Source organism: Tachypleus tridentatus, chromosome 1 (assembly GCF_004210375.1).
Source record: "Tachypleus tridentatus isolate NWPU-2018 chromosome 1, ASM421037v1, whole genome shotgun sequence".
Classification (NCBI taxonomy): Eukaryota; Metazoa; Arthropoda; class Merostomata; order Xiphosura; family Limulidae; genus Tachypleus; species Tachypleus tridentatus.
The window spans coordinates 170,669,176-170,695,586 of NC_134825.1; the positions used below are offsets into that span (position 1 = coordinate 170,669,176).

At 35.3% G+C, this 26,411-nt stretch overlaps 2 protein-coding genes across 2 annotated transcripts; both read right to left on the reverse strand.

Annotated features, from left to right (window-relative positions):
- Positions 1-201: 201 nt before the first annotated feature.
- LOC143257126 (E3 ubiquitin-protein ligase RNF220-like) lies at positions 202-7,554 on the reverse strand. Its single transcript, XM_076515441.1, has 5 exons — positions 7,499-7,554; positions 6,426-6,485; positions 3,718-3,838; positions 1,964-2,038; positions 202-524 (listed from the first exon to the last, which is right to left on the reverse strand). Exons 1-5 carry the CDS (start codon positions 7,516-7,518, stop codon positions 453-455), a joined length of 348 nt encoding a protein of 115 aa, XP_076371556.1. The 5' UTR covers positions 7,519-7,554; the 3' UTR covers positions 202-452.
- A 2,546-nt stretch (positions 7,555-10,100) lies between these two features.
- LOC143233613 (uncharacterized) lies at positions 10,101-16,687 on the reverse strand. The gene is made up of 7 exons (XM_076470009.1): positions 16,221-16,687; positions 15,070-15,193; positions 13,330-13,372; positions 12,299-12,385; positions 11,631-11,673; positions 10,295-10,441; positions 10,101-10,183 (listed from the first exon to the last, which is right to left on the reverse strand). Exons 1-7 carry the CDS (start codon positions 16,648-16,650, stop codon positions 10,101-10,103), a joined length of 957 nt encoding a protein of 318 aa, XP_076326124.1. The 5' UTR covers positions 16,651-16,687.
- Between the last annotated feature and the right edge of the window lie 9,724 nt (positions 16,688-26,411).

Genomic DNA, 26,411 nt, shown 5'->3' on the forward strand with positions numbered 1-26,411 from the left:
CCTTTCTTGGGACATAGAGGATGCTAAACAATTCCTTTTTTCACAAAATAATATAGATGATAGTCACTCAAAAGTTGTTACCATCTCATATAAATTAGAAGAGTGCTCCATTTCTGCCTATTTAACTTGTCCCTCCAGGATGCGAATAATGTTTTCATCATCGTCTTCCACAGATTGAAAGAGTTCCACTGAAGTACGGATTGCTACATTTTGAAGAAGATTACCTGGTATCACACCATGTGGCAACACTTGTTGTTTTATACACTTACCAGGAGACTATAGAAAAAAAACACCTCCACTGTTGGTAAAATACATTGGGAGTTTTGATTTCTCCAGTCAGAGCGAGATAGTGAATTGTTTGAAGGCATCAATAAAATCCTTCACTTTTATTATAACTTCTCAAGTCATCACTATCATCAAGACGACAGAAAGGAACCATAATTAGAATATCTTCAAATGTTCAGCAGTCTTAAGTCTGAAGGGAAGGTGATTGTCTCGCATTGAGGACATACTCGCTTGACACCCTGGTGAAAGAAAATAAAAACACGTACGTAATTATGGCTTGTTATTTGAATGAGGTACCACACTTTAAGAGATCAGTATATTTTTCATTGAAATAAAAAAAATGCATCATCATCATATATCAACAAGTCTGTTCATGTATACGTTTTTATCATTAGAAACTGCGTTTTCAAGCAGTTTTTTTATATCAGTTTTAAATGTTACACGGCTTATCGTGTTAACAAATATAGAACACACCTGTTTTACCAGTTGATAAGCGATATTGGCACGATACCAACCATGTTGTTTGTGTTTTTTTACTTAAGTAAATGTAAATATTGCACAGCTTGACAATGGTCGACATTTTTCTGAATATAACTGTGTTAGAATAAATGTTACACAGAAGTAATCAGATGTGAGCATTCCGTTCATTCCGTTTGAGTTGGTGAGCCAAGAGGTTTTACAGATGTAGTTCGTTCAGGGAATTATCCTCAACAAAAAGCTGGCCCGGTATGGCCAAGTGTGTTAAGGCGTTCGACTCGTAATCCGAGGGTCGGGGTTCGAATCCCGGTCACATCAAACATGCTCGCCCTTTCAGCCGTGGGGGCGTTATAATGTGACGATCAATCACGGTTATTGACGGTTATTCGTTAGTAAAAGAGTAGCCCAAGAGTTGGAGGTGGGTGGTGATGACTAGTTGTTTTCCCTCTCGTCTTACGCTGCTAAATTAGGGATGGCTAGCACAGATAGCCCTCGAGTAGCTTTGTGCGAAATTCAAAAAACAAACAAACACAAAACTTTTACAGATGCAGTTCGTTCAGGGAATAATCCTTAAATGGTCATACGTTTCTGCCACAAAAGTTTAAAGTTTCTGTTTGAATCTCAATCTATTTTGGCAAAAATAAGTTTTTAAAATTCTCGTTACAAATCGATACCAAGACATTAGGTTCACTTTTAAAAACATCTGTAACATAAACAACAACAATAGAGATAGAATAAGAGAAATACATTGCTCATTACATTATTTTACCTCACATTACGTTTGTTAAAGATTTTTACCAATACATCCAATTCTTTTGAAATCAGGAAGTAAACCAATCATGTATTTTTTCTGAGCTTGAGATTCTATGACACAAATTATTGTTTTATTATATTTTTATCATCATCAATTTTCAGCCCAAATTCATTTCTAGGTTCTAAGAGTTTTAGTTGTCGTTAAACATAATGGGCTATCTAAGCTCTGCCCATCAAGGGTATCGAAACCTGAATTTTAGCGTTATAAGTTTCAGACTTACGTTATTTTCAGTGATATATATTTTTATGCACAAAAAATGATAGTTACATTAAAAATATTTTACATTCAATAAAAATTCTCTACATTCGATCCTTGTGCAGGGCATAGCGCAGGTAGCCTGTCTGCGTAGCTCTGGATTAATTCTAAGAGGTAAAAAGTTTTACTTACCAGAGCTTGGAGCCAACAGTTCTCACAATGAACATGCCAGCAACAGACAGAAACTACAGGTTTCTTGTACAGATCCTGAAGAAGACAATGGATTACATTTCACTGATTAGTTTTCTAACAGTAATTACTTTAGCTTTTTAAATAAATTAACTGGTAGTTAATGCGCTTAAATGGCCTCAACTGAAGTTAAAGAATTTAGTTTTGATAGCAACGTTTAGTTAGAGGACAAGTCAGAGCCAAAACTATGAGAATCTGCAACTAGGTTTTTGAACTCGTTTTGCAGATGTCGTTTGGCCAATTACGGGAATTTATAATATATAATCCCTAATATTTTGTACCAGTGAAACAAGAAACAAATTTATTGGTCCAGTTCTTCTGAAAGTGACTTGTTTGAAGTTGGAACACGAGTACCAGTAAATCACAGAGTTTTTGTCTCATAAGCCAATAAAGACCTGTTATTATTCATTAGGTATCATCCAATTGGTTCCTTTAACACCAGTATCCTGCTCCTGACCTTTTGGATTGACCTAAAGTTCCTTAAAATGTTATATTCTTAAATTATCTTGAAATTTTTAATCAAATAAATCAGTCAAAATGATTATTTAAAAATGGTGTTAATTGTAAACACTGTCAGATGTGGTTCAATATCAAATATGACTTGCACATTATGAGCCTACACTAATTTGATTCATTTAAACGTTTACTAAACACCCTCTAGAATGGAATGACTCCACATTACGGACCTTCCAGGCAGAGCTAACACTCACATAATCCATTTAAACGTTTACTGAACGTCCTCTAGAACGGAGTGACTTCACATTGCAAACCTACCTGGCAGAGCTAACACTCACATAATCCATTTAAACGTTTACTGAACGTCCTCTAGAACGGAGTGACTTCACATTACAAACCTACCTGGCAGAGCTAACACTCACATAATCCATTTAAACGTTTACTGAACGTCCTCTAGAACGGAGTGACTTCACATTACAAACCTACCTGGCAGAGCTAACACTCACATAATCCATTTAAACGTTTACTGAACGTCCTCTAGAACGGAGTGACTTCACATTACAAACCTACCTGGCAGAGCTAACACTCACATAATCCATTTAAACGTTTACTGAACGTCCTCTAGAACGGAGTGACTTCACATTACAAACCTACCTGGCAGAGCTAACACTCACATAATCCATTTAAACGTTTACTGAACGTCCTCTAGAACGGGTGACTTCACATTACAAACCTACCTGGCAGAGCTAACACTCACATAATCCATTTAAACGTTTACTGAACGTCCTCTAGAACGGAGTGACTTCACATTACAAACCTACCTGGCAGAGCTAACACTCACATAATCCATTTAAACGTTTACTGAACGTCCTCTAGAACGGAGTGACTTCACATTACAAACCTACCTGGCAGAGCTAACACTCACATAATCCATTTAAACGTTTACTGAACGTCCTCTAGAACGGAGTGACTTCACATTACAAACCTACCTGGCAGAGCTAACACTCACATAATCCATTTAAACGTTTACTGAACGCCCTCTAGAACGGAGTGACTTCACATTACAAACCTACCTGGCAGAGCTAACACTCACATAATCCATTTAAACGTTTACTGAACGTCCTCTAGAACGGAGTGACTTCACATTACAAACCTACCTGGCAGAGCTAACACTCACATAATCCATTTAAACGTTTACTGAACGCCCTCTAGAACGGAGTGACTTCACATTACAAACCTACCTGGCAGAAGTGACACTTTAATGTTATTGATGACTGCTGTCGATTTTGGAGATCTTGGAGTCGGTCTTGCAATAAATCTATCAGTTTGTTGGGGTCTGCATTCTCATCTATCTGGAACGATCTAAATAGAAATGTTTTTATAATTATCTCTCATAAAAATCAAAATTTCGGTTTTCGAAAGTTTCGCATACAACTTAAGTATTTCTTTCAACCACAGTAACTTTGATGAATAGCAAACTTTAGAAAGAAACCTTTAATTGTCGATTGACGCAGATCGCATGAAAAATATTATGATCAGACGGACGAGAAGGTTGTTGGAAATTCGTTAGATTAAGCTTGAAGTTCTGGCGAGCTAAGCCTAATGAAAGTTAGTTGGTACTGAAATATATGATCAGAGTTCGCACTGTAGTATATCAAACAGGCGCGACACACCAAAGGAAATACAAACAAGGGTTTAAATATCGGTTCCAGCACGTGATCATGGTGTGAATGAGTGTATGTTTTTCTTATAGCAAAGCCACAAAGGGTTATCTGCTCAGCCCACCGAGGGGAATCGAACCCCTGATTTTAGCGTTGTAAATCCGGAGACACACCGCTGTACTAGCGGGGCTGGTGTGAATGAACCACAGCATACATTGTTTGTTTATAGTTAGGCGCAAAGCTACATAAAGGGCTATCTGTGTACTGCCCTTAACGGGTATCGTAATTCTGTTTCCGGGGTTGTAAGTCTACAAACATATCGCTGTGCCACTGGGGAGGGGAGAGGGGGAATTCCTACGAAATATAAAATCAACAAAATATTAGCTTCAAGCGAAGATATAAATTCTAAGAAATACTATTGTATTATTCATGTTGACAAATGGTTACTGAGTTAGCGATGACCATGAAAGCTATGACAGGCCCTGTCATAGCCTGTGAATACTATTGTATTCACAGGCTATGAATTATACTCTTTAGAAATTTTATTTTAGAAGACTGTGGCCTTATAATTCAATATGATAGCACACAGGGTAACTCATAAATCTAATTCGATAGATGATCATCTCGCCAAGCAATCCATCATGTGTCCAGTGGTCATTTTCATTGATTATTCTGTGACGCTAGTTATGGATTCGTCTCAGAAAAGCTTATGAATTACAATTAGGAAGACATCAGTAAAATAACATATGCTAATGTCTTTACAAAACCGTGAAGAGGGTATAAGTGATTCAGCCAAAATCAGAAAAGAAATATTTGACTTTTAGTTATAATCTTAAGAGTGTATTAAAACTTTTTATGAGTACCTTGATGGGGCCCAGAAGACAGAAGTATGACAGTCTTGCGATGCAAAAATGAAAACTACAAAGGTACATGGTTTTACATGTGCTCTTTAAACGCACAACTCAAGCTAAAGTTTGTTGAATGTTTTTACAGAATATTAAATGATATCAGAATGATTAGAGAGTACCACAACATATTTTATGGAATATTAAATGATATTAGAATGATTAGAAAGTACCACAACATATTTTAAAGCACGAATGATTAGACAGTACCACAATATATTTTATAGAATATTAAGTGATATCAGATTGATTAGATAGTACCACAACATATTTTATAGAATATTAAGTGATATCAGAATGATTAGATAGTACCACAACATACTTTAAAGCATGAATGATTAGATAGTACCACAACATATTTTAGAGCACGAATGATTAGATAGTACCACAACATATTTTACAGAATATTAAATGATATTAGAATGATTAGATAGTACCACAACATATTTTATAGAGTATTAAGTGATATCAGAATGATTAGATAGTACCACAACATATTTTACAGAATATTAAATGATATCAGAATGATTAGATAGTACCACAACATATTTTATGGAATATTAAATGATATCAGAATGATTAGATAGTACCACAACATATTTTAAAGCACGACAGTAAGTCATAAATTTTCTTTCCTTTTCAAACGGCCCGGCATGGCCAAGTGTGTTAAGGCGTGCGACTCGTAATTTGAGGGTCGCGGGTTCGAATCCCGGTCGCGCCAAACATGCTCGCCCTTTCAGCCGTGGGGGCGTTATAATGCGACGGTCAATCCCACTATTCGTTGGTGCAAGAGTAGCCCAAGAGTTGGCGGTGGGTAGTGATGACTAGCTGCCTTCCCTCTAGTCTTACACTGCTAAATTAGGGACGGCTAGCGCAGATAGTCCTCGAGTAGCTTTGTGCGAAATTCCAAAAGAAAACCTTTTCAAACTTTCTCTTTAATAACTATAGGTCAGTTTACACGCAGTTAACATACTCAGCATTAATAAAGTACTCAAAAGTAAGCCCCCCGCTGTAACAGCGGAAAGTCTACAAATTTACAACGCTAAAATTAGGTGTTAGATTCCTCTTGGTGAGCTCAGCAGATAGCCTGATGTGGCACTTTGCTATAAGAAAACAGACACACTCAAAAGTAAATCATTTGAAATCTTTCTACAAACCCAACTGAAATACATATGAAATATGTAAAACATTATTTTAAATACGATATATATTTATAAATAGAGACACTCAAATGATTTGTAAAACATTATTTTAAATAACATATATATTTATAAATAGAGACACTCAAATGATATATAAAACATTCTTTTAAATACGATATATATTTATAGAGACACTCAAATGTTTTTTTTTTATATATATTTCCAATATTTTCAGACTTACTCGGTTTCTGGCACAGCGTCTTCTAACTTTGGACTGTAACTTCTGATGGTAGTGTTTGTTCTGAGAATATAGTTAATAATCAAATAACAAATAAACATTCGTCAGAACTATTTCATTTGTGGTTAACATGTTCGTGGTTAGCCACTATTGTGAGTGTTTGGTTATGTTATTCAAGATGGATGCTCAGAAAAAAAAGTGGAAAAAGTGATTTGATTCGCTCAGGCCATCTACGTCATAATACAGCCAATAAACTAACGCAAACGGTGTTATGGATGTTCATTTTCAGACGTCACTTCTCGTCATAGAAGACCCGACATAGCCAAGCGCGTTAAGGTGTGCGACTCGTAATCTGAGGGTCGCGGGTTCGCATCCCCGTCACGCCAAACATGCTCGCCCTTTCAGCCATGGGGGCGTTATAATGTGACGGTCAATCCCACTGTTCGTTGGTAAAAGAGTAGTCCAAGAGTTGGCGGTGGGTGGTGATGACTACCTGCCTTCCCTCTAGTCTTACACTGCTAAATTAGGGATGGCTAACACAGATAGCCCTCGAGTAGCTTTGTGCGAAATTCAAAAACAAACAAACAAACAAACTCGTTGTAGTCCCATTAACAAAGACGCATTTCCTACAGAGCTCCGTGGACTTCATTTTTCCAGTCCAGTAAAATTTAGACACGTTTTACGAATTCAGTGACCTAGAATTGTTTCAGAGCAACGGTTTTTTTTGTGAGTGTTGTCCGAATATTATAAAAGGATGGTGGCCACACTGAACGAGGTACATTTGAGATGCAATTATTACGTCACGTTGTTCGAAAAAATTGCTTCTCAAACTTTGTATCTTGTCTTGTAGTTGTGTCTTGCACACAATTATCGCTGAAACACAAGCATCCGATGTCGCTAACAACGGATGGACATTGACCTATTAACGGGATCATTTGTCACCGCAAATATACTCTTGTCCAGCGAATGGAGAAGAAAATCCAGTTTCTTTCTGAGTATCATCCACTTAGAACCACAACATAATTGTAAACAATATTTGGAAACACATATGTTAGAAGTACCAAGTAAAAGGATACTGGGAATGACTCCATTTCATGGTTGGTCCTTCCGTCAATCTTGAACTGGCTTCTAGATCTTGAATAAGAAAATAAAGTTAATGTGTAACAGATACGCTGAAATTTAAAAGAGACATAACGTAGATTACTGAGTGAAATATCGTTCATAATTAAAATTGTGGTTCAAAGAGCTTCACATATGCGATTACGTAACTAACACAAAAACGGGTTAATTTGTATTCCGTGTTTACAAAATCTGAAATTGAACCTAAACATTCTTGTGTTAGTGTTAGAGCAAATAAAATTAAGTGTTTATTAGTCACTGAAATAAGAAATAACACCAAATATGCTCGCTCTTTCAGCTGTGGGGGCGTTATAATGTGACGGTCAATCCTACTATTCGTTGGTAAAAGAATAGCCCAAGAGTTGGCGGTGGGTGGTGATGACTAGCTGCCTTCCCTCTAGTATTACATTGCTAAATTAGGGACGGCTAATGCAGGTAGCTCTCGTGTCGCTTTGCGCGAAATTCAAAACAAACCAAACAACATTTCGAAATCTTCTAAAAACAAAAACACGTGGAATTCCAATAAAATATTGAGAAAGATCGATCGATAGATTATTTCTGAAGGTTTCGGCTACGATTAAGAGTCGATATGAGTGGAAACTGTAAAATACATTTTCTTCATTTTTATGCAACGTTTCAAAAATAGTATAAACTGTTCAGCCTGTCTCCTGGAGGTCGAAAGTACGATACAGAAAAATATTTATTCATTAGCGCTGTACCACGGCCAAGCAATATCTCCCCCTACCGTAGCAGGTTTTACGACATGACACTGACAGCCAACTCGAAACTTAAAAGCCGATATACAAAATATGCTGTACCAGAAACAGCTTCCGCTCTGTTTGTTTGTTATAGATTACAGAATGATCTGGAATCTTGTTTGTAACTGAATACAGAGTGCGTGTTTGTGATTGTCAGAGCATCAGGCCCATTGTGGGTTTATTGGTTCGGCGAATTGGTCTTCTTAGCAGCTGCTTGAAGAATGCTTGGATTTTTAATATCTGAGGTTCAAAAGTAATGTCATAGGAAGGTTTTAAAGGAGGAATTCTAGATTACGAAGTCAGAATTACTCGTCGGAATAGATTGATACGTCATGTCGAAGAGGAAACCATTGAAAACTGGTGTACTATAGGTTCGCGGTAGCCATGGAGACGACTTCTCAATGTTTCGCTTAGTATAACTTTAAGTAAAGTAATAAAGTGTCTAATAACCTTGTTCAGCTAAACAAGCAACAAGATTGGAAAAGCATTTAAAGTTTTATCGAAATCAATTGAAGATAATTCGTCGTCTTTCAGCCTCAATACGCTTAAAGGAATTTTTGCTTCAAACATGTTAACCAGGCCACGAATTCCAGAGATGTTTGAGAAAGATCCGTCCGTTAAAATAAAAACTTTTGTTTTCAAATATTTGATTATAATCTACTTTGATCCATAAATAAAAGAGGAAACAGAAATTCGAATTACTTGGGACGAATAAAAAGGATGACAAATAGATGACTAGAACTACAAATGTTGCCTATTCTGTTTTAAACCGTACAAACACGTAATCGTTAAAACACAGGTTATGCAGTGAGCGTTTTAATGTCATATCCAAGTGCTTTGTTGCTTATGTGAGTCGGCGATACACTTAGTTGATCAACAATAATAATGGTTTGTTTTGAATTTCGCGCAAAGATACACGAGGACTATCTGCGCTAGCCGTCCCTAATTTTGCAATGTAAGACTAGAGGGTAAGCAGCTAGTCATCACCACCCACTGCCAACTCTTGGGCTATTCTTTTATGAACGAATACTGGGATTGACCGTAACATTATAATGCACCCACGGCTGAAAGGGCGAACATGTTTGGTGTGACAGGGATTCTAACCCGCGACTATCAGATTACGAGTCGAGTGCCTTAACCACCTGACCATGCCTGGCACGTCATCATGAAGACACATAATACGTAGTAAGCATTTTTGGTGGTATGACCACGTGCTTTGCTGCTCACACGAGTCAGCGATACACTTAGCTAACCAACAATAATATACTTAATTATCCAAGAACGTGTTTTTGCATTAAAACCGACCACGAAATTAATTATTGTAATATTATAATCAATTGTTATAGAACTTACTCCATTGTTGTAATAAACACTTTTCTGTAATGTTGTGATCAGTCGTGTTATAAGTTATACCAGTGTTATAAGCGATTACTGCTCTGTATCTTATAATCAGCTACCCTATAGCTTAATTAACATATATTCTCAAACTTTACGTCTACTGTAAATGTGATAATTTAACTAGAAAATCTTCAATATGGCTAAACGTGAATGCAATGTTCCATATAGTGGTCAATTATGAAAACAAAATAATTTAAATCTAAAAATAATTTCAGCACATTATGAAAACTAATAAAAATTTAATCAAACATGGAGAAAAAAGACAAAGTAAGTTTAAAACATTGTGACTTTTGATTTGATATTTTAAATAAAAACAGTTAAATTCATACTAAGCCTAATGCTTTAACAGTGTGCTTTTGTCTCGTAAAAAAGTTTAACTTGCAATATTAAACAAATACTTTTACTAATACTCATAAAGCAAGTTACCTTGTTGACGGTTCAGTGTAGCATCACTGAGATCTTCACTGAACACCTTCGAGTCTTTTCCTGAAAATAATTAAGGTTGTTTTGTTTGTTTGTTTGTTGGAGAGTAAATCTGTTACATGTTACACAAAAATTCAGCTACATAAAAAAAATCAAGCACTCTAAGGGTTTTACTCTTATTTTTAACGTTCCATTTATTGGTTTCATGAAATAAAACAACAACCAGAACCAAGTTATGAGTGAATGTCATAAATACCTTGTGTTCAGCCACTTCTTGTTGAGAGAAATCCGGTGTGCGTCTTCTGAGTTTCATATGTCTTGCTAAGAAATGCAAAAAATAAACAGATAAGTTTGTTTTGTTTCTCTTCTTCTTGTTTCCTTATTAAATCCTGTCTAACATAAAAGAGAATTGTTCACAACCAATCATTTTACCGCTGGTAATCACTAGAGCATCACAGACCGTAGAAAAAACAAACTGTAAGACATTGGCACTCATTCTTGTATCGTTTCTGTAACTATAGGTCACAAACACCCTTTTATATATGAAGTAATATTTTAAGTTTATTAGTTTGAGGTGGCTTTCAGTGAACGTTTTCAAACAGCGCACAGTTTCCAAATTTTCTCAGTCCTGTCCTCCAAACATTCTGCACGTGAGGTTCCGCCACTCTTAACAGTATTGTGTAATTTGTACACTTTCCACCATACTTTCCAGGTTTAAAAAAATACTGAAATAGTGGATTTTTCATTTCAGGGAATTACTCGAGAACGTTGTTGTTTGAATTCAGCACAAAGCTACACAATGGGCTATCTGTGCTGTGCCCACCACGGGTATCGAAACCCGGTTTTAGCGTTGTAAGTCCGCAGACATACAGCTGAGCCACTGGAGGCTCGAGAACGCTCGAAATTCTATGTGTAACTTTCAATCTTTACGATTCTTTTATATTAGTTTATTTGAGTGGTTTATCACAAAGCTGTTCTATAGGCTGTCAGTGCTGCCTTTGTCGTAAGATCGAACACCAAATTTCAGTGTTATTATCTCTCAAGCTCGAACATTTTTTATGATTATTTGTATTAATTGTTTCCCATTATGGTTGAACTACTTTAAGATGTAGAATGAGTAAGCATGTATTATGTTGAAATAGAGAACAAGTTACATTTTACCTTTCAAAGGAGAAAACAGACAATATTTAAAGTGAGAAGATAATGCTTCAGACTATTTTAAAGCAGAAAGTAGTCTAAACAGGTTATTTTGAATTTATAGAAGAGGACGAGGGAAGAGGGCGTTAGTGTAAATGACTTTGAATTAAGAGGAGTTTACGTAGACTATTCTGAAGAAGGAGAGAGAATTAGTAAGACTATACAGAAATAATAACTGAAAGCAAGACCTTTACACTTTCTATATTATCATTTCCTGTGGGCTTTTTTAGCCATTTAATAAAAATCACTAAATAAACTCGTTTTGTATGACCTATGAATAACAAGTTGCAAATATTCAAATAGCGAAACTTACCGTTCACCCTGATGTGTCGATTTGACCGAACTCGTAAATATGTCTGAAACATAAAACAAAGTAATCATTTAAAAAGGTAAAATATTTACAAGATGTTTCTAAAGTAACAGTTTACTAAACAATCTGAGAAAACAAAATTAAATACAACAACATAAAACAAAGCTTTGGAATTATCAAATCGGTGAAAACAGTGAGTGCATTTTTAGTGAAAACGTGATATAATTTACTTAAAGATTTTATCTTTCACTTGCTGCACAATTTCTAAAACTTTACAAGAAGTGTTCAAAAGATAAGAGAAAAAACATCAAACCAGACGATAACAACGGGTGCATTGCATGTGTTTTTACCGATCTTGTAATTACGGAGAAAAGTGGGCGAGAAAAAACAGTGTTCTAACCAAATAAGTCAACCAATTGAAACTATGCAAATAAGTGCACTTACCAGGTTTAGTTGCACTATACAAAAACTCGTGGGAAACTAAGCAAAAAGGGTACGTGTCACCAAAAACAACAACGTGTTGGCCTAAGATCAGTCTCTACATTATATCTGTATATATATCCCTCTCACCAATGTAACATTATCAAAAATACATACAATAAAATTAATATATCAGAACCATAACAGAATAGCATGGATTGTTAACATGAATTGTATGGAAAATATCTTACCTCCCACCTTGCTATTGGAGGTCTTCGATCCCCTACTCTGGAAGTACCACACTGTTTTAGGAGAGAACAGTCAAGGTCTGGAACGACCTAGGAAATATATGATACCAGAGTTGTATGTTTATACAACAATTTATTTATATAGATATAATTGCACTGTATGTTATATGTTATCTATATAGATAACATACAACACACAGTATTATTATATTTATATAAGGGAAGCAACTTTTCATGTTGTAAGATAACCTTCCATTAATCAAGAATTCACATAACTACCAGGGAATAGGTACTCCATCTAGTTATGTAAAAAATGTTAATAATTCATACCCTACTGTCTAAATAAGCTCTCTTGTTTTTATGATCTATCACAATTTATTCGATAAATTTTATGAAACTATTAGATTAATTTATTTATTCAATGTTATTATATATTACATCAACGTATTCTTATTATTACACCAATATATCATTATTATAACAACAATATACCATTATTATTATAAAAAGATGTAATTATTATTATAACAAGGTACAATTATTATAACAATATATCATTATTATCATTATAACAACATGTCATTATTATTACTATAAGAAGATGTCATTGTTATTAAGATAAGATATCATTATTATTATTATAACAACAATAAACCATTATTATTTTTATAAGAATATATCATTATTATTATTATAACAACAATATATCATTATTATTTTTATAAGAATATACCATTATTATTATTATTATAACAATATTCCATTATTATTTTTATAACAATATACCATTATTATTATTATAAGAAGATATTATTATAACAACAATATACCATTATTATTTTTATAAGAATATACCATTATTATTATTATTATAACAATATTCCATTATTATAACAACAATATACCATTATTATTATTATAAGAAGATATTATTATAACAACGATATACCATTATTATTATTATAAGATATCGTTATTATTATGACAAGGTACTAAGTGTGATAATTGTATAGCCACATTCTTGTCACACCTACCGTTTTATCTGATTCTTCTTTCAAAGAGTCCCACTCTTTACTTCTACACCAGAGAAACAGGTGTGATTAAGTTAAAGATATATTATCAAACTATATCACTCATGTTAAAGATATCTTATCAAACTATATCACTCATGTTAAAACATGTAGAATCCAGTTAACCTTAAGCATGTGATTAGCTCGTTATTGAGAAATGTAAGTTAGGCATAGCTTGATCCAAGTTAGTTTTGGCATACGTTAATTATTTATAAAAAAGAATAAGCAGATGTAAGATAAAAGATATAAAATGTAAATACTAGTAGAAATCCACTTTTTAATCACGTGAGAATAAGCTTCACCACAAAACAGTCACGTGTCGATAGTTCACGATATGATTGGTTATCATCCAACCAGTCAAAAAGTGTCACAACAGCATATAACCTATAATGGACAAAAATTCATATTATGCCCAGTAGTAGTAGTGTTATTTCAGTCATTTTTCCCAGAACTGACCAATCATATCATATGACAAGCACGTAGAAATCAAAGTTTTGGCCGCTCAAAGATATTCAGTTTGAAAAAACTGTGGCAAGGTTCAATGTTTCAGAAGAGTCCAAAAAGCGTATGTTAAATTGGCCCTGTTTACTGGGTGAGAAATTTCTCGGTGTATAATTCCATTGGATAAATGACGCATCTTAGCCTTCGTATAACACAGCAATGAATCTACAAATTGGCGCAAAGTGGTTTCAATCGACACGTAGCTGAATACGAGAAGTAAACGACAATTTTAAATCAGCACTTGGACCAGAGTGGAACTAACAAATCTGAAGACACGTGCTCTTTAAGATTAGCGCAGCTAACGCTCGTGTAGCTTTAACCCTCTTTAAGATTAATACAAGTTCGAATTATTCAACGAAATCTATTAAATCGCCTTAGTTCGAGACTATTTTACATATAGAAGAATCATTAGGACCTCCTTGGATGCCATGTCATCAGACAAGCCCTGTAAGTCATAGTTTCCGACTTATCCACTTGAGGGCATAACTGAAATACCAAAAAAAAAAAAAAAAACCCTTTAAGATTAGTGTATTGAATTATACAGCAAGTCACTCAGGTATATTTGTTTGTTTGTTTTTGAATTTCGCGCAAAGCTACACGAGGGTTATCTGCATTAGCCGTCCCTAATTTAACAGTGTAAGATTCGACGGAAGACAGCTAGTCATCACCACCAACTTTTGGGCTACTATTTTACCAACGATTGACTGTCACGTTATAACAGTTCACACGATTGAAAGGATGAGGATGTTTGGTGTGACGGAGATTCGAACACGCGACCATCGGATTACGAGTCGTCGAGCACCCTAACCACCTGGTTATGTTGGGCCCACCCACGTGTGAACAAAAACAAAATCTTGGACTGAGTCTACAAACATACGTGACTGTGCCTAAAAATAAAATTAGCTCAGTTCAAAGTTTGACATATCCTATTCGTCTTACTATTTTAATAAGCACATAGAGGCGTAATAAGGTTTGAACAATTCTATGAGTAAAGATATATCTAGTGGTTTCTAGCTCAATAGTTTTACAGAAAGGCTTAGTCTGCGATACTATCATATCCCCATCTCATGCATGTTTTTGTAAAGTTCAACGTGAACACACTTCAGTTTTACTAAACATATATTAAACACAGGTCATCATCAATACTACAATCAACGTTCTTACAATACTCAAGTAAAATAAAACTTTCTTATGTAAACTAACCGGTAAAACTCGTGTAAGTTTTCTATTTCCTGCTGCACGTGTTCCATAAGATCTTGGGATTGAAGCGTGACACCACAAACCGGACAGTACGATTGTCCATTCGATAAGGTTCTCCACCTGGTAACTGATAGAAACATGTATATATATATACATCGTGAAAGTTGGTACGACTTATTTAATGTAATGAAGGCTGGGTTGTGAAATAAATCATGGTTCCTCTCTCAATATTTTCATGAATCACCCCTCACCTGTGGTTCCTAGCTCAATGGTTTTATGAATTATCCCTCACCTGTGGTTCCTAGCTCAATGGTTTTATGAATTATCCCTCACCTGTGGTTCCTAGCTCAGTAGTTTTATGAATTATCCCTCACCTGTGGTTCCTAGCTCAGTAGTTTTATGAATTATCCCTCACCTGTGGTTCCTAGCTCAATGGTTTTATAAATTATCCCTCACCTGTGGTTCCTAGCTCAATGGTTTTATGAATTATCCCTCACCTTTGGTTCCTAGCTCAATGGTTTTATGAATTATCCCTCACCTGTGGTTCCTAGCTCAATGGTTTTATGAATTATCCCTCACCTGTGGTTCCTAGCTCCATAGCTTTATAAATTCCCCTCGTTTGTGGTTCCTAGCTCAATGGTTTTATGAATTATCCTTCGCCTGTGGTTCCTAGCTCAGTAGTTTTATGAATTACCCCTCGCCTGTGGTTCCTAGATTAATGGTTTTATGAATTACCCCTCGCCTGTCATTTCTAACTCAGTAGTTTTATGAATTACCCTCGCCTGTGATTTCTAATTCGATGGTTTTATGAATTGGCCTTCATCTATTATTTCTAAGTTTTTGGTTTTATTAATTGACCCTCATCTGCAATTCGTAGCCTAATTGTTTTGTTAATTGGTCCTCGTCTGTGATTCCTAGCCTATTGGTCTTATGAATTGGCTTTTTTTGTGATTTCAAAACTACCTAAAAATCTTGGGGATTAATGTAGCGTGATCTCGCTATCATACTTGTAACAGTAAAGATAATAAACGTGAATAAAGTTAATAAATCCATTACTACAGGAGAACAAAATTATATTAAACATTATCATTACTTAACTCAAAAACTTTTAAATAACTAAACCTTAGATACAAATTACGAAGATAACAACTCACATTGTAATTCGTTACTTTCTTGTATTTTGGCTATTTTGGAAGAAAGTTCGAAGTCGTTTCCTGGACTCAAGGAAACACGAGTGGATTTGTTGGAATGGTCTCTTCCAACTGCTTCTGGAGATCTGAGGTCCAAAACTTTTTGGGATTTGTCAATAGGAAGATATTGTGACCACTGAAATAATTTTGGTTCTTTGCACTTTGAATTATTCGTGTGTCCATCTTTCACGTCCGTGTTCACAGATGAACCAGTGAGGTTCGTTTTAACAGAACTAATTGGATAAAAAGCTCCACCTGCCGTCGAGTTCAACAGCGCCATCTGACGGCCGAATTCATAGTGTGGAAGACTGGCAGACAAGGTAGCCGACGAAGCATGTGAGGCTAAAAACGAATAGGTATGGGGCTGATTATAAAAAACGCAAAAGGAAAACATGGCGGCCTATTTAATGTTGAAGAAAACATATTTGATATAGCCTGTTGCTCCATATTTCCTGCTGTGCGTAGTAATGGACTGACCAGGTATGGAGGTGTCTTGTCCACAACGTGCAGAGCACCATTGGAAAGCTGTTTTTCGATGTGGCCAAATTTCTGTAAAATATATTTTATGCCATTAAAATTTCAGACATTAAGCAATACGAACATGAAACGATCTCAACCTAAGAGATTGGAAAAGGTTTGTTTTGAATTTCACGCGAAACTGCACGAGGACTATCTGTGTTAGCCGTCTCTAAGTCAGCAGTTAAAGACTGTAAGGAAGACAGCTAACTAGTCGTCTCCACTCACCGCCAAATTTTGGGCAACTTTTTCTAACGAATACTGGGCTTGAACATTATATAATAACGCTCCCACGCCCGAAAGGGACAGGAATTTGAACCCGTGTCACTAACCATCTGACCATGAGGGGTTTGGTTAGAAAAAGTCAGCCTATATACTGATGCCACTGTAGGTCTCTCAGCTGGAGGACTTTCAACGCTAATTCGTTGGTTATAGCCACTGTGCAGTTTTGTGCTGAATAACAAAGAAACAATTAACTCGTTACATTTCATTACTTAATATGTTATTTAGAGGTATTTGTAAGGGCTGTGCTTACACTTAAATACGAAATTAAACAAACAGCACCACCATCACCAAAAACAAAGAAAAGGGAACTACTATATACAACTTTACAAATTATGTACCTATATGAATACGTCATTTTTACTGATTCCAATAAATATTGACCAGTTAACCCTAAATGATTGCTAGAAAGATTAAAAGACAGGTGTCTATTTATGGTGTACACTTATTCTTCTGCTAAAAAAGTAAAAAATTCAACCTTATTAAAATATTTAATGTTGAAACTGTCCCTATTTCAACTTTAATAGCACATGTAGGTAAAAATTAAGTCCGGAAATAAATGATCTTATAACACCAAAGTGTTGTTTTTATTTAATTAAACACTCAACCTTTCGCTTTATAACTTCTTCGGGGGCGTTCACCGAAAACTGGAAGTACAAAGCTTCAAGCGGTTCAAAGCTTTAATCATTTAACTGTCAGTTTCGGTTTGTGTTTCAGTGAACGTCCTCGAAGAAGTTGTAAAGCGAAACGTTGAGTGTTTAATTAAATAAAAACAACATTTAGGCGTTATAAGATCTTTTACTTCCGGTATCAATGTGTCTTCTATACAGAAATATGCACCAGAAAAATTACATAAAGAAATTAATCTCTCTGTGTGTGTTTTTCTTCCAGCAAAGCCACATCGGGCTAGCTGCTGAGTCCACCAAGTGGAATCGAGCCCCTGATTTTAGGGTTGTAAATCCGTAGACTTACCGGCGGACTATTAATCTGTAAAACCTAAATTCTACACATGGTGACGACGTAGCAGAATGCGGTCAGATAACCTCCAACATACGGTCTTTAAAAAGGTACGTTACTTTCCTAACACTAAAAACGGTACATTAGACACCCTTCGTAACTAACGTTGTAATACATTTTAATAGTAATAATTGTAACTCATTAAACGATTTTTGATTAAAAAATACAAAAGTTAATAAACGTATATATACACACATTCTGCAACTTCAGACAAAAGGTTTGTTTTGAATTTCGCGCAAATCTAGACAAGAGCTATCTGCGCGACCCGTCCCTAATTTAACAGTGTAAGATTAGAGGGAAGGCAGCTAGTCATCACCACCGCCAACTCTTGGGCTACTCTTTTACCAACGAATAGTGGGATTGACCGTCACATTATAACGCCCCCACAGCTGAAAGGGCGAGCATGTTTAGTGTAACGGGGATTCGAAACCGGGGCCCTCGGATTACGAGTCGAGTACCTTAACCACCTGGCTATGCTGGTCCTCGGACAGAAGGAATGTTTGTTTGTTTTGGAATTTCGCACAAAGCTACTCGAGGGCTATCTGTGCTAGCCGTCCCTAATTTAGCAGTGTAAGACTAGAAGGAAGGCAGCTAGTCATCACCACCCACCGCCAACACTTAGGCTACTCTTTTATCAACGAATAGTGGGATTGACCGTCACATTATAATGCCCCCACGGCTGGGAGGGCGAGCATGTTTGGCGCGTCGCGGGCGCGAACCCGCGACCCTCGAATTACGAGTCGCGCGCCTTACGCGCTTGGCCATGCCGGGCCCAGAATGAATGATAAAGGTGTTTATCAAAGATATAGCGTTTCTTCAACTACTGAGGAGAAATTAGCCCCCAGGGGTACATCGGTATGTTTGAGGAATTACATAACCAACTTTCGACACCCGTGATAGACAAGACCCATTGTGTAGCTCTGTGCTTAATTTCAATCCGTCAAAGTGTGAAAAATTGTTCATTTTGAAGCAAAAACGTATTCGTAACACAACGTTTATGATTTGTGAAGACGAAGAAAACATGGAATTATTTGATACGTTCAGTAAGATTTTCAAGATAAAAGACTAAATAACAGATGTGTGAGTTTAACGTCGCAAGTAGTGGAGCGAATTCAAAATTATCATAATCGTTGACCGTTGGAAAAATGCACATGTTATATTACGAAACTAAAAACATTTTAAATATGAAGTGAGTTGTGACGTCACTAAAGTGATTTTTTTAAACCTCCATTTAAAAGTACTGACACATCTCGTTTGTTTCTTGTTAAGTGCAAACCATACAATCGGCTATCTGTGTTATGCCCACGACTGATATCGAAAAAAAATTTTGCGTTGTAAGCCTACTGACTTACCTCACCTATTTACACTCAAAAGGTTTGTCATTTCTAATTATTAATTACATATTATAAGTCCAGAGAAGTTTTAGCAAAAAAACAACAACAAAATTATGCTTTCGGTCCTATGTTATAAACACAATGCATCATTTGGTTAATGTGCTATTATTTTAATTGGAAGAATTTTCCAGGATAAAATCCTGTTTTTGTAAATCATATCAAAGAAGAAATTACACTGAGTACTTTGCGCATGCTCTGTAATATCCTAGGACCCAAATAATTGGATTGCGGAAGCCATATAACCATGGTTACGTGTTGGACATTCATAGACGATGTTGGAAGACGGAGTTTGCGGAACTAAAGTAATCGTTTGAGCATATCAGCTTAAAATAATCCTAAGCTGAATTTGAGGATAATTCTTAGAATAAAAGCAGTTTTAACATATATATATATCAATTCTAAAGTATAGCTATATGTACTCTTGCATAGAGCAAAATAGGATGAACTATGCGTTTGGTTATAGAACATGTGTTAACTTTATAGATAAATATTTAAAAAAAATTCTTACTAGTATTATCAATTAAACAAAGACCGAAACTTTTTTATAATAATTTATATCAAAACAGCCTTCAAGAAACTCGCAAAATGAACTAAGACTTTTATTTTCGATTACGAAAATGTTCATTAAATTATTTTTTTAATTATGGGGGTAGAAAGTATTAATTAATTTACTTATTTTCAAATTATTTTCCCAAATTAGACGTTTTGTTTTCCGTAAATGATAAAAATGATCAAATTGTTCTTCAACAGTAAATTTAATAATAAATACAAAATAAATGCTGGTTGTTCATGTGCCGTGAAACTGTAAAATAGGATTCAAATTCAGTTTCGATTGTGCTTTCAAGGATGAATATTAAGCAAGTAGGTAGCTTTCGACTATTTAGACGCAGATTGAAATTATTGCTTCATGTTCTAGCGTTATAATTAGTGTATAAACGTGTAAAATTTACTTGAGATAAAGTATGGATCCGCTGGCTGTGGTCGCTAGGTGCTCACGTTGCAAGCGCTAAATCGATCATTCACTACTACAGTTGGCATGCTTACATATTTTATGTGTAATGACATAGTTATGTAAACAGAAAATAAATACAGTAATTATGTTCCTTTTTTTTCCTTTTTATTTCTATTTTGACTATGAAACTACTATTTTATTTGAAAGTGTATATAATAGTTTTAACATATTTGTAATCCACAGAATAATAATTCACTTTAAAATTACAATTCTAATGCGTTTTCCTCACCAAACACGATAGCGAAGATGTAAACATTACGTTGTTTTTTAAGCTATTTAAACAATTTTGTTATCATTTCGTACATATTCTAGATTGTTTTTAATCCGTCATAATAATAACCACTGCGGTACTATCATCTCTAGCAAAAATTACCTCTTAATTGGTACGAGAAAATGAAATCAAATTAATTTCCACGAACTGCTCTGAAAACGCTCAATACGAGTTAAGCCTCGGGAGTTTTAGCAGTTTTTATAAAGAACATTTCAAATATTTTGTTTGGTTTGATTGAATTTCGCGTAAAGCTACACGAAGGTTATCTGCGCTAACCGTCCATAATTTAGCAGTGCAAGACTAGAGGAAAGGCAGCTAGTCATCACCACCCACCGCCAACTCTCGGGCTACTCTTTTACCAACGAATAGTGGGATTGACTGTCAAATAATAACGCCTCCACGGCTGAAAGAAGGAGTATATTTGGTGAGACGGTAAAAGAGCATCCCAAAAGTTGGCGGTGGGTGCTGATGACTAACGGCCTTCCGTCTAGTCTTACATTACTAAATTAGAAACGGCTAGCACAGATAGCCCTCGTGTAGCTTTTTGCGAAATTCAGAAACAAACTTATAACGCTATAAACCGGGTTTCGATGTATCTAGTCCATCAGGACATAACCAGCTTCTTACAAGAACAGGTGTATTGTATAATTATTATCTGAGAAATCTGAAAACCTAATCACGTCTTGAACCTAATGTCATTTATACTATAAGTTACTTCAGTTTCTAGAGGAACTCTACCGCCGTATAATTTTGATTGGTAGTTAACAAAAGTCTGCCCAATATCTAATAACTTGAAATAACCTTATGAAAGGGATATCTCCAATTAAAAACCTAAAATTAAAACATTAGTAACTGCATTTAGCAAATACGGCTCTAAACATAAATATCAGACACTATTACAATACTAACTATAATATATCATTCCAAAGCAGACAATATATTAAAAAACCCTGTATTGAAGCTAAAAACTGACACTAGTATATAAAATTAAAATAACAAACACAATTCTAAAACTAACTTAACACACTGAATTAAAGTTATTAACGGAGTCTAAACCTAAGTAACAGACAATATTCTAAAGTTAAACGACACTGTATTACAGCTAATAACTGTAACTAGTATAAAGCGAAGTAGCAAACACTGCTATAAAGCTACACAACACACTATATTAAAGCTAAGTAGCAAACACTACTATAATGCTACATAAAACACTATATTAAAGCTAAGTAGCAAACACTGCTATAAAGTTACACAACACACTATATTAAAGCTAAGTAGCAAACATTGCTATAAAGCTACACAACACACTATATTAAAGCTAAGTAGCAGACACTGCTCTAAAGCTACACAACCCACTATATTAAAGCTAAGTAGCAGACACTGCTATAAAGCTACACAACACACTATATTAAAGCTAAGTAGCAAACACTACTATAATGCTACATAAAACACTATGTTAAAGCTAAGTAGCAAACACTGCTATAAAGCTACACAACACACTACATTAAAGCTAAGTAGCAAACACTACTATAATGCTACATAAAACACTATATTAAAGCTAAGTAGCAAACACTGCTATAAAGCTACACAACACTATATACTAAAGCTAAGTAGCAACACCTGCTATAAAGCCTACACAACACACTATATTAAAGCTAAGTAGCAGACACTGCTATAAAGCTACACAACACACTATATTAAAGCTAAGTAGCAAACATTGCTATAAAGCTACATAACACACTATATTAAAGCTAAGTAGCAGACACTGCTATAAAGCTACACAACACACTATATTAAAGCTAAGTAGCAAACACTACTATAATGCTACATAAAACACTATATTAAAGCTAAGTAGCAAACACTGCTATAAAGCCACACAACCCACTATATTAAAGCTAAGTAGCAAACACTGCTATAAAGCTACACAACACACTATATTAAAGCTAAGTAGCAGACACTGCTCTATAGCTACACAACCCACTATATTAAAGCTAAGTAGCAGACACCGCTATAAAGCCACACAACACACTATATTAAAGCTAAGTAGCAAACACTACTATAATGCTACATAAAACACTATGTTAAAGCTAAGTAGCAAACACTGCTATAAAGCTACACAACACACTATATTAAAGCTAAGTAGCAAACACTACTATAATGCTACATAAAACACTATATTAAAGCTAAGGTAGCAAACACTGCTATAAAGCCACACAACACTATATATTAAAGCTAAGTAGCAAACACCGCTATAAAGCTACACAACACACTATATTAAAGCTAAGTAGCAGACACTGCTATAAAGCCACACAACACACTATATTAAAGCTAAGTAGCAAACATTGCTATAAAGCTACATAACACACTATATTAAAGCTAAGTAGCAGACACTGCTCTAAAGCTACACAACCCACTATATTAAAGCTAAGTAGCAGACACTGCTATAAAGCTACACAACACACTATATTAAAGCTAAGTAGCAAACACTACTATAATGCTACATAAAACACTATGTTAAAGCTAAGTAGCAAACACTGCTATAAAGCTACACAACACACTATATTAAAGCTAAGTAGCAAACACTACTATAATGCTACATAAAACACTATATTAAAGCTAAGTAGCAAACACTGCTATAAAGCTACACAACACTATATACTAAAGCTAAGTAGCAAACACTGCTATAAAGCTACACAACACACTATATTAAAGCTAAGTAGCAGACACTGCTATAAAGCTACACAACACACTATATTAAAGCTAAGTAGCAAACATTGCTATAAAGCTACATAACACACTATATTAAAGCTAAGTAGCAAACACTACTATAATGCTACATAAAACACTATATTAAAGCTAAGTAGCAAACACTGCTATAAAGCTACACAACACACTATATTAAAGCTACACAACACACTATATTAAAGCTACACAACACACTATATTAAAGCTAAGTAGCAAACACTACTATAAAGCTACACACACTATATTAAAGCTAAGTAGCAGACACTGCTATAAAGCTACACAACACACTATATTAAAGCTAAGTAGCAAACACTACTATAATGCTACATAAAACACTATATTAAAGCTAAGTAGCAAACACTGCTATAAAGCTACACAACACACTTTATTAAAGCGAAGTAGCAGACACTGTTATAAAGTTAAATAACACACTATATTAAAGCTAAGTAGCAGACACTGCTATAAAGCTACACAACACACACTATACTAAAGCTAAGTAGCAAACACTGCTATAAAGCTACACAACACACTATATTAAAGCTAAGTAGCAAACACTGCTATAAAGCTACAGAACACACTTTATTAAAGCGAAGTAGCAGACACTGCTCTAAAGCTACACAACACACTATATTAAAGCTAAGTAGCAGACACTGCTATAAAGCTACACAACACACTTTATTAAAGCGAAGTAGCAGACACTGTTATAAAGTTAAATAACACACTTTATTAAAGCGAAGTAGCAGACACTGTTATAAAGTTAAATAACACACTATATTAAAGCTACTAATTGTCACTGACTTAAAGATAAACATTAAACATTGTTCTAATGTTGCATAACACACTATATGAAAGCTAATAACTGTTACTAATATAAAGCTAAGTTTCAGACACTGCTCTGAAGTTAAATATCAAACTATATTAAAATTAATAACAGTCACTAGCCTAAAGCTAATTATTAGATACTTTATAAAGTTGAACAACTCCATCTATTAAACCTAATAACTGTCGCTAGTGCTAAGCTGCATAATCTGTTTGGAAGTGAATAATAAATACAATGAGTCAAAACTACGAAACAAATTATCTTTAACTAAAAACAGCCACTATACTAAAGCTACGTAACATATACTCTTCTAAGCTAAATTGTAGACAATGTATCACACAGATTTGTAAAACATTTATATCCATCTGTTTCTCGCAAAATGGAAATTCATAAGGTAAAATAGCTGAATTAGTTGACTCTAATAAGAGTTATTTATTGGAACAATAGAAATGTTTTTTCTCCATTTAACTGTATGGAACGTAATGATTCAATTTTCTTCTGATGTGAACGAGCCAAACAGTTCTTGTAACAGCTTTATAGCCCATGGAGCTGTTCCATGGAGCTGTTTCTTGAATATGAGTTTCCTTCTAGGTTGTTGGGGTTTGTTTCTGTGGGCAATGCTTTAGTAGTTAACTACTTTAAAGAATTCTATACATAAAAAAATGCAAAACATAAACTCACGTCATAGTTGGTTGTTACCAGTTGGTTCACAGACTCTCCATGACCGTCCATCTAAGAACCTGTTGTGACCTGACGTCCGAGTAACTAGACGACCGTGTTACAGGTGCACAAGTGCCTGTGGCAAGTGATAGCTGTCTCAGTAGTTATTCACTCTAGTCCTCTCCGGGAGGTGCACGTTCCTGCAGTGTTGACTTTCTCGTGGGTTCACTTTTTGGATTTATTTATTTTTATTCGGTTACAGACTAAGGAAACGAATAGCTGTAGAGGAAAATACTCTGGAACGCATCGAACCTCAGCTTTTACCTCCAGAACTAAACAGTACGCAGTAACGGGACACGTCCTCTTTTGAAGCTCCACGCGCTGCCTTATCGTGCGTGGTCAGTGCGCGCGCCTTGAGCCGACACCACGGAAACACTGAATGCTTGGCTCTACATCAGACGTCAGACCTTCCTCAGCTGGGCCATTGATTGGCGGGCTATGATTCCAATGATCATTGATAGCAATTGGTCTGTCATGAGCTTAATTTATTACTACGAGCAGTGTCGTTAACAAGTAATCGGCTCACCGCCTGCTGTTCTCGCCGGAGAAGTTGTTTCTGCCTCGTTCGGGTCTCTCTAATAGGATACGTTCTGCTGTCAATACTCAACCTCTGCATACTAACAGATCAGACTAAACTATTACAGGGTTGAATGGTTACGTAAAGAGAGCCCACTAACTAAAGTCTCTCTTTCTTTTTTAATGTATTTCCAGAATTTATAATTCAATTACGTCTTTACAAGTTTAGTATAACAATATAATATCGAAATGAATAGCAACTACAATCTTTGTTTGTTTTTTTGTTTTTTTGGAATTTCGCAAAAAGCTACTCGAGGGCTATCTGTGCTAGCCGTCCCTAATTTAGTAGTGTAAGACTAGAAGGAAGGCAGCTATTCATCACCACCCACCGCCAACTCTTGGGGTACTCTTTTGCCAACGAATAGTGGGATTGACCGTCACATTATAACGCCCCCACGGCTGGGAGGGCGAGCATGTTTGGTACGACTCGGGCGCAAACCCGCGACCCTCAGATTGCGAAGCGCACGCCTTAACGCACTAGGCCATGCCAGGCCTAACTACAATCTAATTTGCCCAGTTATTTGTTGGTAGTTAATCTAAACTAAATACGTATGCCCTTCACCATAACTAAGTATCAATATTAAATAACTGATTGTAATTAACGTAGTTGTAATTCGTATAAAGAACCCATTTTTTTTTCTTTTCCTTTGTAAAAACTAAAGTTACTGATTTCATCTTTGAAACTAAATAACTATTGAAAAAATTATTGTCATAGAAACTGGTTATTGTTACTTCAGGTATAAGTTATTATTGATATAGAAACGGGTTATTGTTACTTCAGAAGTAAGTTATTATTCCCATA

Coding starts and splice junctions, on each gene's coding strand:
- LOC143257126 (XM_076515441.1), bottom strand. CDS start 7,518: ATGAAATGGAGTCATTCCCA. Junction 6,486..7,498: donor ATGAAATGGAGTCATTCCCA/GTATCCTTTTAC, acceptor CTATATTCTCAG/AACAAACACTACCATCAGAA. Junction 2,039..3,717: donor TAAAGTGTCACTTCTGCCAG/GTAGGTTTGTAA, acceptor TGTCTTCTTCAG/GATCTGTACAAGAAACCTGT.
- LOC143233613 (XM_076470009.1), bottom strand. CDS start 16,650: ATGTTTTCCTTTTGCGTTTTTTATAATCAGCCCCATACCTATTCGTTT. Junction 12,386..13,329: donor AAGAAGAATCAGATAAAACG/GTAGGTGTGACA, acceptor TATATTTCCTAG/GTCGTTCCAGACCTTGACTG. Junction 11,674..12,298: donor CTCCAATAGCAAGGTGGGAG/GTAAGATATTTT, acceptor TTTATGTTTCAG/ACATATTTACGAGTTCGGTC.